Source organism: Suricata suricatta, chromosome 3 (assembly GCF_006229205.1).
Source record: "Suricata suricatta isolate VVHF042 chromosome 3, meerkat_22Aug2017_6uvM2_HiC, whole genome shotgun sequence".
NCBI classification, from domain to species: Eukaryota; Metazoa; Chordata; class Mammalia; order Carnivora; family Herpestidae; genus Suricata; species Suricata suricatta.
Window position 1 is genome coordinate 86,203,608 of NC_043702.1, and position 15,216 is coordinate 86,218,823.

General features: G+C 34.1%; 1 protein-coding gene across 1 annotated transcript in view; it reads left to right on the forward strand.

Annotated features, from left to right (window-relative positions):
• The window catches only part of LRP1B (LDL receptor related protein 1B), a 1,807,041-nt gene that overhangs the window by 1,683,488 nt on the left and 108,337 nt on the right, over nt 1-15,216 (forward strand). The window contains exons 73-74 of the mRNA XM_029933319.1: nt 13,779-14,002; nt 14,694-14,800. Coding sequence (XP_029789179.1) covers nt 13,779-14,002; nt 14,694-14,800 — 331 coding nt within the window. The remainder of the gene's footprint in view (nt 1-13,778; nt 14,003-14,693; nt 14,801-15,216) is intronic.

The following is a 15,216-nucleotide window of genomic DNA, read 5'->3' on the forward strand; positions in this document are numbered from 1 at the left end:
TGCTCAGTTGACAAAGGGCCTCTGGCTGGTGCCTGAGGGTTCTTTTTTTTTTTTTTTTTTTTTTTTTTGATGGGGGGGTAATCTACCCTCATCTCACAGTACTTAAAGGAGGGGACTGTTCTCTCCCAGTATTCCCCCAAGATTTCTAACATGCCCTGAAGCTGGTTCCCCTCTCTGCAGGGCACATGCACACTCTGGCTCTGGTCCAGAGAAAGTCTCACAACCCTGAAAACTCTTATCTTTAGCTCCTAAGGCTATTTGCAAAATGGAAACTGGCTCTCTTTGTATTTCTCATTCCCCAGTCTGTGGTCCAGGGAGGTTTTGCTCTTGTCCAAATACAATGCCACACTTCTGCAGCCTGTCTCTTCCTCTAGTTTCTCCACCAAAGTGGTTCCCCTCCTCTGTGCCTATTTGCATACATGCACCTCTGTCCCCCTGCCTCAAGCTATCTCTTTTTACTATGAAGATTCTTCTGTCACTCTGCAGTCTCTAATCCTCATATTCCAAGTGTTCTGGCCTCAATACTTCTGTTTGAGAGGTGAGGGAAATTCTGGTCCCCCTACTTCTCTGCCAAATTCTCAAAGCCAAGAGACTTAACATCTTTTTTTTTAATGTCCATTTGTGAATATTTGTGAGATGAGGTGAGAGACATCTCACAAACATTATTTGTGAGAGAGAGAGAGACAGAGACAGAGAGACAGAGGCAAGTGGGGGAGGGACAGAGAGAAAGGGAGGTACAGAATCAGAAGCAGGCTACAGGCTCCAAGTTGTCAGCACAAAGCCTGATGGCAGGCTCAAACTCATTAACAGTGAGATCATGACCTGAACCGAAGTTGGATGTTTAACCAACTGAGCCACCCTGGTGCCCCAAAGAGCTTATCGTCTTGATTTAATGAATAATGTGCATTCTCAAATGATTAAACGCCTCACCTATGTCCATTCAGCTATATTGTGATTAAATTTAGAGTTTAACTTAAGATAACTGTAAAATCTCTAAGTCTCTACTTACTTATTCGAAAAACAAGTATCATATCGAAGTAGAAAATTTCTAAAGTCCCTTCCAGATAGTAAATATATATGATTTCCAAAAGATGTATGACATAATTTATGTCTTTCTAGTTGTTTACCTGTACAATTTGTTTGTATTCTTCTGAAATCCAGTTAATGTATAAATATTTGATTTTTTAACCACTCTGAATTACTCGGCTATGTGTGGTATCTGCTTTTCTTTTTTTCTTTTTATCACTCTCCAGCTAGTCATTCAATAATTTAATGAGTATGCAATCTATTTCATCCTCTAAATTTTGATACAAATAAAAATGATTCTGTCTTGAGAATTCCCCACCCTATGGAAAATGAAACTCAAGATTTTTCCCAAAGCTGAATATGGAACATTGGTTTCTATCTCTAAATTCAGAGGTAAAAGAAAGAAAAATACAAAAATGAAACTATGGATTCTTTACTTAAAACCACTTTATCAGTGAACCAAATGGAAGGAGTTAGCCATGTGATAGTAGGATGTCTTGAAAACAAATTCACAGATACTAAAAATATTGTAATATTTCCATCCAAATAAAGTGTAGGAAATATGTTGTATCAGAAATCGGAAGAAGAATATTATTCAGACAACTAAATGTTAACTGAAGTCCATTCCAAAGGAAGGTAATTTTCAATCCGATCTTTTTTTGGAAGTCGTGAAGGGAATAGTCTTCTGTAATCTGTGAAAATGGCTTGAATACTAATTATGATTATAAATTTAAATTTCAAATGCAGGCTAAGTTATTTATAGATGGAAATGCTTATGATTTTCTAGCCCCCTGGGCTATACAAAATGGATGGATTCTTTTTCCTTTAAGAAAATTAAATAATTTAAAACTTAAAAGGCTGACATGATTCAATCTATATGTAAAGCATAATGAGATTTCTGAATTTAAATTTTGGTAGTCAGAACAGAATATGATAGCATAATGCAACAATTGTACATACTTTCTGGCAATTTATCATTTCTAGTATGAAATGCTGTACAGCAAAGTACATGATGACAGGTACTATAAAGTAGGTCAATGTTTGGAAAAATGCAAATTATTTTAAAAATACAAATTAGATTTTTACCACTAAAGAGCTAAATATTCCTGAGCAAAACAAATGGCTTATCTGATTTACCTGATTTTGAAAAATGAATATGAGATACCATTTTGGACATATTCTCTATCATGGCAGAAAGGATATTCAGAATTAACATGCTTAGACTTTTATGCATTAATAATCGTAACTTGTCCTCAACAAGTTGACTAAGCCATTATTTTTTCCTGAAAGCTTTTAAGAAAATATCCAACTAAGTATTATTTAATAGGTTTACATTTTTTTGTTTATTTTTGAGAGAGACTGAGAGCCCAAGCAGGGTACGTGCAGAGAGAGAGGGAGACAGAGGATCAGAAACGGGCTCTGTGCTGAGAGCAGAGAGCTCCATGTGGGGCTCGAACTCACAAACTTGAGGTCATGAACTGAGCCAAAGTCAGACACTTAGCTAACTGAGATAACTAGGCACCCCAATAGGTTTCAGCTTTTAACTGGAGTCCTAGCTATAAACCTCAAACCCAATATATGAGTTTGTGTGTATATCACACACACACACACACACACACACACGTGCACTAGGTATGTGTGTGTATGTGTGTACATGTTTTAGCAAAAACTTCAAAGTCTTGTTTGAGGACCTTGGAATACTAGTAGAAATTGATAGGCTTTTTCCCATTTTTAAATTTATTTTCTTTATTATTATAAATTTATATTATTATAAACTCTACCTTGAAATTGTCTATTCGCTTAGCAAAAATACTTTTCTAACCATCTTAGTTTATTCAAACAGTTAACAACTGCAATCATTTATAATGATTATTTTGGAAGAATTCTGAAACTATCAAATCATTAAATTTTTGCCATTTTGTAGCTTGATTATTGTTGATTGTGTAAGACAGGCACTCAAAAATCCATACTGAGTAGAGTTAAATGTATCTGTAACAGTTGCAATCAACACTCAAAACTTTACAGAATATAAATTTTATAAGGATTTTATAACACCTATGATTCCGCAGTTAATAATTCTGAGGATATTATTGAACATATTATATAGCATTTTAAGGGGAACCAGTCCAGTTTTATCCATATCCAAAGTTTATTTAAGGAGTTCTGTTTGTGAGGTTTAGTGTTCATTCCTGGGATGTAAAATGATAATAGAGTCTTATTTTCTTAAAGCTTATATTCTGGGAAACAAAGACAAAGTCAAGTAAACTCATAAATAAATAAATAAATACCCAAAATTCCAATCTTGAAAATTATATTGCAGGAAATACAAAATGGAACAAGAAAGAAAAACTCAGATATTCTAAGTCTTCTTTGGATAGGATGATCAATAAAGGCCCATTTAAAGACAGGAGATTTGAGCTAAGACCTAAAAGATGAGGAGGAAGGAATGTCATTTAAGTCTAAAACAATTATTTTACTTTTATGTAGAAGATGGATTTGGTGGAGGAAAAAGTGGAACAGAAAAAGACCACACAGGAGGTTGTGCTCCAGCCTGTTAACAAATAGTGGTGGGTTGCAGTATTATAATCTCAAAAATGGAGGGTAGTGAGTAGAAGTTTAACTAACAATGTTTGCAAATAGAATTAATATAGAAAATAAAGATAGCAATGACTAAAGAACTAGATTTTACAAATTGGTGGATAGTGAAAATGGTAAACTATGGGTTCAGTTTTAGTCATGAGATCTAAGTGAGAGTTTGTAAGAGACCCAAGTGAGCTGTCAAATAGCCAATGATGTATTCAAGGCTTGACCTTAGTTTCTGGACTGGAGAAACATCTTAAGGAATAGAAGAATAGAGGAGATATCAAGAACCAGGAGGAGAGTACAGGTGAAGTAAAGAAGCACTCAGAACCAAGCTCTGAAGCCAGATTAAAATGATGACAGTGAGTGTAAAGTATATTAGGAGAATACAGGAGAATTTAAGGACCCAGAAGCTAAGAAAGGAGAGTATTTTGAGAAAGAGATTGCCTTTATATTTCTAGCACTGTCAAAGGTCAAGTAAATGAGGACAAAGAAGTTTTCAGTAAATTTTATGACAGATATTAATTAAGGACATTGACAAATACTAAAAGTCATGAAGGAAGTAGACATCAGAGAACATTCAGTGGTTCTACGTCAGTGGTCCCCAACTGGGGATGATCTCCCACCCCAGGGAACATTTGGCAATGTCTGGAGATATTTTTTATTGTCACAACTGCGGGGTACTGCTGACATCAGGTGAATATAGCAGAGCACATGGAGGCTGCTTAACACTTTAAAATACATAGACTCATCCCTCACAACATGAAATTATTGGGACTAAAATATCAGTAGTTTAGAAACCTTTCTCTATATCTTATTAATATCAGCCTCTCCAATTAAACTTTAAGTAGATTCTTTCTGTTTGTTACATCATTTTATGTAATAATAATAATACTGAAATACAAAATGATTGTAAATTGAGTCCCCACTATAGTTATTCTTTTATTATTTTATCTTATTTTCTTTTCCCTCTTAATATCAGAACACCTACAGGCCCAACCTTGATCTCTTCTTGCTATCCTTCCACATTTCCCTACAAAGTTTATATAGTGACATGGTTTAACACATATCCACCTGCTAACAATTACCAAATTGATAAACAGGTTTTGTTCAACTACTTACTTTGCTTTTTCTTTTGGATTTTAAAAAATGTTCCCAAAGTAGCATGCCTGAAAATAAGTTTCTCATAATTCACAATATCTGCTTCCCCAATCTTGTTTAATGGCAAATCCATTTTCCAGATTTTCAGAGTAAAAATTTTGGAGTCAGTATTGATCCTTCTTCTCTCATAATTCCAAAGTCAGGCAATTGTATTAAATGTACTTTCACCATACATCTACAAGCTAACTACCTTATGTCAGCTTGACTGCAAGTACCTACATTTGAACTACTATCATCTTTCTTCTGACTTAGTGCAATAGTCTCCTAACTGGTCTCCTTGCATTTCTTCTTACTCACCATACAGTAGCCAGAATGTTCCTTCTATGAAACAAATTAGATCACATGACATCTCTGATCAGTGATACCTAGTGGTCCCCCATTGGAAAAGACAAATTTCTCATAATTTCTTACAAGGGTTTAAAAGATCTGGTCTTCTTTTGCATCCCTGACTTTATCTCCTATTAATTTTTCCCTTACTCACTCTTCTCCAGGGATGCTTTGGGATTTGGGATTTATAAAACCCATTAGTGCCTACTAATGTAAGGCCATTCCTAGGATGTTCTCTTGGTCTAAATGTTCTTCAGCCAGATATCCTACATAGCTCAATTCCTGAATTCTTCAAGAATTTGCTCAAATGTCATCTTCTGAATACATAATGTATGGATAATTGCAATCTCTTGTCCCTATCCCATTCTGGATCCTCAACACCCTACTCTTTTATTTTTCCATTTTTATAGTGCATGTCTTTGTTTAACTGCTGTATTATTTACACATCTATTATATGTATTATCTGCTCTGTACCTTACTTTACTAGAAGTAAATTCCCATGGCAGATATTTTTGCTGTTTTGGCCACTACTATATGTAATTCTAACATCTAAAACAGGGCCTGTCCTAAAGCAGTTATATAATTTTTTAAGAGTTTACAAGCAATAAATTGATTGAAAATCTTTGGCATATGTTGGAATGGTATATTGATCTTGAAAGTTATACTATACAAGTTTGTTTTTCATCCTCAGTATTCATCACAAGATCAAATCTTTTTATCTCCAGATATATCCCACTTTTATCTACTTTTGTCTCACAAAAACTTAGATTCTCCTTTCTGAGGCCTATTGAGTAAACCTCCTCTGATTATCCTATGTCCATTTCTGGTCCCCAGTCCTAAGCAATTCTCCACACCGTAGCCAAAATAATCTTAAAACATTAATATAATCATCGTATCTCTCCTCTTAAGTACTTTGAAAAATCATTGCTTTAGGGGCACCTGTGTGGCTCAGTTGGTTAAGCATACGACTTCCGCTCAGGCCATGATCTCACAGTTCATGAGTTCAAGTACCACTTTGAGTTCTCTGCTGTCAGGGAAGACCCTGCTTCAGATCCTCTGCCTCTTCACCCCTCCCCCACTCATGCTCTCGAAAAATAAACAAAAGAAAAATCTTTGGTTTATAAGCCTCTGGATGATAACCAGTCTCATCTTAAACCACACCCTTCCCATTTCCTTACACACCTATGAATATATACCCACAAACACACATTTTTTTCTATGTGTAAATATACCATATTTAATTTCCAGGAATGCAGCTTCATTCCAGAATCTTCAACCATGCTGTTTCCTCTGCCTCTCTTAATTATCCTGCTGAACCAAAGCTCCTTTATTAAGAAGACATCACTTTTGCTATATTAATATTGATCTTGCTTAGGCAAGATCTTAGCCTACATAAGTATTTTCAGGTCTTCTGAAATTGAACCCACTTGTACTGTTTGAAGGGACAGGCTCACAGAAAGTTTGATTATCATCTAAAGAATGTCAATTGAATGCCCAGGAAGTATCCTACAAGGTGACTTCATTTTTATTCCAGGTTCTGTTTAGATTTAGAAATTGAATTGTTAATTTATCTAGGGAGTAATAAGATAGTAGGAAATTAATTTTCATGAATCTGGCTAGAAAATTATATATAAAACTTAGTATTATGTATATTTACACACATATATTTGCAATCTGAATATATCTGATGTATGAAATACATTGAACCATAAGAGTTCAAGAGTTGAAGAGTTTTTATTCAGTATAATTAACATGCAGTGTTATATTAGTTTCAGGTGTACAATATAATGATGCAACAATTCTATACATTACTAAGTGCTCATCACATAATTAGTGTACTCTTAATCCTCTTCATCTGTTTCATTCCCCCCCTACCTTCTTCCCCTCTAGCATCCACCAGTTCTCTATACTTAAGAATCTAGGTATTTTGTCTCTTTTTTTGTTCATCTGTTTTGCTTATTGAATTATTGAATTATTGAATTGCTTATTGAATTTTACATATGAATGGAAATCATATGGTATTTTTTTCTGTGACTGACTTATTTCACTTAGCAGTACATCCTCTAGATCCCTTCATGTTGTTTCAAATGGCAAGATTTCATTCTTTTTATGGCTGAGTAATATTCCATGGTACATATATTCATCCATGGATGGACATTTAATTTGCTTCCATATCTTGACTTTTATAAATAATAATGCTGCCACAAATATAGGGATACATGTATCTTTTTCAAATTAGTTTTAGTTTTCTTTGGGTAAATATCTACCGGTGGAATTATTGGATCATATGGTAGTTTTATTTTTAATTTTTTGAGGAAACTCCATACTGTTTTCTACAATGGCTGCACCAGTTTGCATTTCCACCAACAATACAAGAGGGTTCCATTTTCTTCACATCCTCACCAACATTTGTTGTTGTTGTGTGTGTGTGTGTGTGTGTGTGTGTGTGTGTTATTTTTAGCCTGCCAGTTGTGCAGTGATAACTCATTGTGGTTTGATTTGCATTTTCTTGATGATTAGTGACGTTGAGCATGTTTTCATGTGTCTGCTAGCCATCTGTATATCTTCTTTGGAAAATCTCTATCCATGTTCTCTGCCCATTTTTTAAATGGATTATTTTGGTATCGGGTGTTGAGCTATAAAAATTATTTATAGCAGACATCTTAGACATCTTTATAAGATCCCAGTTTGTGCATAATTGTATACATATACATATGTACACACGCATGCATATATATATGTTACATATACTGAATATCTCTGTTTATCCACAAGATGTTTACTTAATGATTCTAGAGACCCTATCAACATTTGCTTCTGAGACTCTTTTTCTATGTATTTATTGCCGTCTTAACTCCTTTTTTTATTGATACATGTTTTATCCAATAATGTCAATTTCTTGTGTCTCTTAAGGTACAGGGTTGCAAACCAGCTATGGGGTAATATAAATGAGTGAAACATATTTGACGTAACACTAGGGATCTGGGTGAGTGGCAAACTCAGCATACGTTCCATTAAATCAAGGGGCAGCAACTGATTGACTCTGCTATTCTGGAATGTTGCTTTGCTTTAGATATACTATCATATATATTTAATTTTTAAGAAAAGCAAATTTGAATTTTAAAGTGATATCCTAGTTTTAAAGTTTCAATATACTTAAAGTCTGAGGTGCCTGGGTGGCTCAGTCAGTTAAGTGTCTGGCATCAGTTCAGGTCATGATTTCATGGTTTATGAGTTCAAGCCCCACATAGGGCTCTGTGCTGACAGCTTGGAGGCTGGAACCTTCTTTGGATTATGTGTGTGACTTTCTCTCTCTGCCTCTTCCCTGCTCGCACTCTCTTCTCTCTCTCTCTCCCTCAAAATAAATAAACATTTAAAAATGTATATATAGTTTTATAGTACATATATATTTTATAGTGTGTATATATATGTATATATATACTTAAAAGTTGTTTGGTTTTTTTTTACTTGAACTTAAAATTAGTCCTCAGTCTACCATTTTGCAATCTCTGCTTTCAGATAGCTCTGCTTTCCATCTCAAGTGTTATGTTTGGTCAAATTGTAAATGTCAGAAGAAACTTTCCTTCCTTAATTCTAGGTCACTTGCATAGGGGATGATAACAAAATTGCTCCATAAGCAGTAACAAATTTTTCACATACTAATCATGAAAATTCATTATTAGCATTAGATACATCCTTAAAGCTCTATAAAATGCAAGCTTATATAGAATGAATAATATTTCATTTCTTTAAAAAGTTTTAATGTTTATTTTTGAGAGAGACAGAGTGCAAGCAGGGGAGGGGAAGAAAAAGAGGGAGACACAGAATCTGAAACACAGAGCTGTCAGCACAAAGGCCAATGCAGGGCTCGATCTCACAAACTGTGAGATTATGACCTGAGCTGAAGTCAGATGGTTAACCGACTGAGCCACCCAGGTACCCCTAGAATGAAAAGTATTTTAAATTGTCATATAATTCAATGTTTAGAATCTGAAAAATTTTATAGTTCATCAAATCCAAAGCCTTTATTTTATATATCACATAATTTGTAGAGAAACTAGGATTAGGCTTTACACCAAGTTTCTGATTCCAAATTTAATGTGCTTCTTAGTCTCCCATATCTTTTGTTTACCTGATAGTGTGAAGAGGGTTTTGAGAATCAGTTTTGCACTTTTTTTTTTTTTTTGGTTTTTGGAGAGAGGGTGGTAAATGATAAGTAAATTTAAAGAACACTGAGTATGCTAAGAAAAAGAAAAAGAAAAAGAAAAAGAAAAAGAAAAAGAAAAAGAAAAAGTCACATACAATATTCAGTCTATAATCCAAAGATAAATGTGGTCTTTTGGGAAATTGTCTGAGAATTACATATTTTTATTTAGTTCCATTTCCCCCAACAGGAGTTTGGGCCAGGATGACATAGTCTTAATATAGATAATACAGCTTTAAAATTATTCAGATTGAAATAATCTGTTCTTCAGAACAAAGTCTGCATAGAAACCAGGGGTTTCCTTCCTGAAGTATTTTTGGAACTCTTACACATTCTAGCCCCAAAATATAACTTATTTTTGTTCTTTTTGGATTTCCTCATTGCTGTATGAGTTTCTAGATTGAAATGACATATTAGAATTTGCATAGTCATTATTTTACTTATATATCCTGATTTATGAGAATTTAATCTGACTCATATATTGTGAACCAAAAATGTAAAGGTCCTTTTCACTTAGTATGGTACACACACACACACACACACACACACACACTCACACACACACACACATCTAGAGTGGCTTTATGTCTTTGTTTTAATAGCATTATATTATGGGATAAATAACTTTAGTAAAATGAACCAAATTTTTTCTCCATTGAAAAAAATAACAGACTGATATAATACGTGACTACTGTGATCTATCCTTGTGTTAACTCTATTTTCTTAAAGTGTATTGCTAATTATAGGAATTTTTAAATAAGAGGAAAGTACTTCCATGGTTCAAGTGCTTGAAGTCCCATTTCATAAGTTTTATTCTTTCCTTGATTTAAATCAGATATCTCAAGTGACTTCTTTTTTTATGTTTATTTATTTATTTTGAGACAGAGAGAGTGTGCGTGCAAGTGCTGGAAGAGGCGAAGAGAGAGGAGGGGGTAGAGAGAGAATCCCAAGCAGGCTCCTTGCTCTCAGCACAGAAACAGATGTGGGCCTCCATCTCACAAACTAAGAGATCCCAGCCTAAGCCCAGATCAAGAGTCAGAGGCTTAACCGAGTGAGCCACCCAAGCTCCCCCTGGTGATTTCTAATCTTTAGTTTACTGAAGCTGGAATTACCTTACCATTCACAGCTGTAAAGGATCAGTAGTTTAAAGTAGTAACCTCTAATTTTGTTACAATCAAGCTGCCAATTTTTCTGTAGGATTTAGTGTTTCATTCATTGGACTAATAGATCTCTACATGGAAGAATGCCTTAGGCTTCAAAACTTTGGCTCTGTATTTAGAGAGCTTATTAGGAAAGAAATCATCTGTCTGGAGAAAGCAGTCAAAATGTGTCTTCCACTTTGTGCAACAATATGAGCAACGCCTTTTGTTGTCAGGGTAACCAGATGCCTCTGCAGTCTCTTAAATAGGATGTATTTCATGAGTGCCTCTAGTTCATAGGCCTGTCTATCTAGTGAGTCAGCCAAAGGGGCTATGAGAGTTTTATGTTTTCTTCGATGTTTGTTTGTTTTTTGTTTTGTTTTGATCCTCTTTGGAAGCAAAGGGTTTAACTTTCCCATTTCAGACTCCATTCCACCACCAGAACCTAAGTTTACTTTTACTGTGTTTGCCCTCTTTTTGTATTCACCTGTTTGATTTTGAACCTCTCTACAGATTGTCTGTTTATTATATCCAGATCCAACAGGAATTTCTACCTTCCATTCCTCACCCAATATCCACTTAGTAGTAGAGTCCTTTTCATATGACTAATACCATTCACAATCCTGGTCAAACTGTGAACAATAAAGAGGGATTACCTCATTCCTATGGAACTCATTATAAAAAATGATTCCTAATTTGGCCTTAGTTTCCTTGACAATGGGATCATCCTATTGCTTTCTTTTTGTTATTGTTCTTTTTCTATTCAGTTCTGCTCTCTTCAGTGTTGAGAATCATTGAGCATTCAGTATGTTATGAGTCACTAAAGATGAACATCTGGTAACATCTTCACCCCAATGCCATTATTCTCTGAGAATCATATTGTACTGATGATTTATGACAATAGGTTGAATATGCTGGCTGTGACATTCTTTACTTCATATTCTAACTACTTTAGTTGATACTGGAATGACATAAAGGGAACCAGAGAATAAATGTATGCATTTAAATATATCTCCATCAGTATCTCTTGTGCTTAGCATTGAAAAGTAACATTTTTCCCTTTCTCTAAGCCATATTCCTTACCGTAGTAATGTGACATAAATTTTATTTATCCTTCTAGAATTTTACATTAGTAGATTCTTCATGAGTCTACTTACCTGACAAAGTATCACTTAATCAAGCTTATGGATGTGCTATGAAAATTAAGACTTTGGGTTTATAATTGCCTGCAGTCCAGATTTAGAAGTATAGAATGGAAAGATAATCAGATGGTTTTTGAGAATGAGTAAAATAAAGTAAAAATCCTAAATTCAAAAAAGTGAAACTTTGCATGAAATATGTCCTGTCTTAGCAAGGATACTATAAGGACAGAAATCATGTGTATGTATTTACATCTGACGCAAGAAAACTAAGTATTTTTCTATGCTTATGCTAGACAACCAATATCATATTTTTTTGCATGCTGAAGGTTTGCTTTACTAGTGCTAGAAAATGATAAATATACTCCAACAGATTCTAAACAGCTTATAATGGTTATTTTTTCCACTGTCTCTCATATTTATAAATTTATGACTTATACTGAAATGCCCATGCCATTTGTTGATTTGCTTACTTTTAAATGCTGCCAAACCAGAAAAAAAAAAGCATTATACTTCATTTAAATGATACTGGAACATTTGAAAATAATCTTGTGGTTTGACTAGGACAAATATTTATGTTCTACTCACCTATAAGGACTATTTATACAGTGTTTCTAAAGCATATGGTATTGCAGAGTGCTTGTCATTTAACATCACTGAGTTTTCACTGGGTAGAAGGATAGTATTTATTGTTAGAGTTGAGAAATAGGTTACTATAAACTTCATAATTTCCATTTTTAAGTCAAAATGTGGAAAGTTTGATAATAAAGGTCGTTAGAAATTTCCATGGGTTCTGTGTTTAGTTCAGGCCATATTTTCTTTTCTTGAGACCCCAGTAATCACACAGCAGACAGTGGCTTGCAATTCCTGTTTCTTGGCATCTCATGTTCTTTTTGAGACATTTAGTTTCTCTTCTTTTAATCCAAATCCATTACTCCGTCAGTAACATTTGTTCACTAGTGATTCACACAAGAAAAGATCGTGTGTTAAAAACCTGTATATCCACTGGTGGCCAGGTCCTAATTATGCTTTTACACACTGACTACATGTGTAGTTATAATCACCTTCAAATAATTGTTTCTATTCTTGATATAATACTGCTGGGAATCCTTTTTCACTTTTGGTTATGCACAATAAACCTGACCATGTCAAATTAATTATGACACTAGTTCCTACTGTAAGTGATCAAGTTAATTGAAGGGCATGGAGCATATGTTATTTTTCTTGCTGTCTATTCACAATGAACTCTCTTTCTTTTTGTCTCACAATAATTCAATAATACAATATTAAACAAAAAATCCAAGCTAGTAAATTTAATGTAAATGACAGAGATTGGAACTTTTCTCAAAATATGTTCAAATATAGTATCTTTCTAAATGTGTCCATCTGTACTAATATTCTTTTTCAATTTTTATATCAAATTACATCTGGGGAGCATACAGAACAACTGGGATGTCCTTAAATTGCTGAAAAGAGTGTATTATATTGGTACAAACTCTTTGAAAAAAAAAGCTAGCTGTATCCATCCAAGCGATACCATATAGACTCAACAATTCTATTCCTTGTTAAAAACTCAATAGAAATGAATGCTTGTGTCCACCAAAAGACATGTACAAGAATATTCATGACTTTGGTTGTAATGGCCTAAAACTACAAATAATCCAAATGGGCATCATCGGTAAAATGGTGAACACATTGTGGTATATTCACAAAATGAAATACTACAACCCATCAGTAAAAAAGTATTAATAATTCACATGCACAACAATATGGATGAATTTCATAGATATACTGTTGAGTAAAATAAGCCAGGAATAGAATAGTATAATGCTATTTATATGGATTTGTTTAAGCTATTTTATCTTATTAGATATCAGAATTATGGTTAGTCTCAGAGGAATACTGACCGGAAGTCACAGGTGAACCTTCTACAATTCTAGAAATATTCTGGGTGGTGGTTATACAATAGCAGTATACATTAAACTACAACGAATTGTGCACTTAAGATTTGTGAAATTATGATATCTATAAAAGTTAAGAATAAAATGAAGTATTTGGTTTTTTTTTTTTAAAACCTATGTAACAATTAACACCTGACCATGTTAATATTTTTCCTATACAATATCAATGTATTAATACAGAACCACTCACCCCCGCTTTGCTTTTGAAAATACTGTGGTTTTTTGCTTTGTTTTCTCTTAGTGTCCTGAATTTAAAAGGCCCAGGGACATAGCAGTTGACTGGGTTGCTGGAAATATTTATTGGACTGATCATTCTAGAATGCACTGGTTCAGTTACTATACCACTCACTGGACTAGTCTGAGGTACTCTATCAACGTAGGGCAGCTGAATGGCCCCAACTGCACCAGACTTTTAACAAACATGGCTGGAGAACCTTATGCTATTGCTGTAAATCCTAAAAGAGGGTAAGTTAATGAGCTGGTTATTTATATTTCTTGATATGTGTATCCATTTTTAAATTTTGCTCACGTGTGCACTATAGTTTTCTTTCTGTAATAGTGTTTAACGTTTAATAGATTCACAAGACTTCTAAAAATCCCTCTACTTATGTACAAAGGCATGTCCTTTTCATACCAAATGGTGGCACAAAATATGTTTTCCTGAAAGATTGCTCCATTATGCATTCTGTGTATGTGTCTTATGTGTGCATTGCAGATGCAATGTTGCAATATCACATAATGAATATTGTTAACCTAAAATTAATTTTCAAGACTCTAAACATAATATTGAACATATTAAGTGTAAGAGTATTAGTATTTTTGCTATTTGTGATAATAAAAGATGAAGGTGTATATGCAAACAAATTTAAACAGTTCTAACACAAATATTTCCTTTCCTTTCCTTGAATTGTTCCTTTCTCTCTCTTTTACTCTTTCATTTATATGCAGTGACCAAAAAGAAAGTAGAGGAATGTTAAATAAAACTCTTATTTACTACCCACTTTCTATTAGGGGTTGCGAGTTTGTAGCATTAGAGTTGCTCCCTGGAATCTGCTTGTGATTCTGGTGCACAGTCTGGAGAGACATTGTGTTGGGGAGCAGAGTTGGATTGTAATGGCATTATCTCCAAGCTAAGCAACTTGACTTGTCTCTTTAGGATGATGTACTGGACTGTCGTTGGGGACCACTCCCACATAGAAGAAGCAGCCATGGATGGTACTCTGAGAAGGATTTTAGTACAAAAGAATTTGCAAAGACCCACAGGTACGATGTGTTGCTGACACAGTCTAGAATATGGAGCAATCTGCTCAGCATATTAGTGTAACAAGTCTTCTCACTTTTGTTGGCAATATAATCATTTTTACAAGCAGATAAAATAATTTATAGTATGACTTTATGAAAATCATTAACATTTCATGTTGTATTTTCCCAACTTGAAAATCAAGGTCTTATCATCCTGCCAGTAATATTATGGGGATATTATTTGAAAATTGCCTAAGTTGTAAGGCCATTTGTAGGATTTCACATGCATGGAATTTCAACAGTTTACAGTGTCTTAGAGTATTTTTACCAGTATACATTAATAATGTTGGGATAGACGGTACTGTTTCTAGATGATCAGAAACTAAATGGACAAAGAGTTGGGGAAACATAAATAATTTTTGCAAAAGGAACATTTG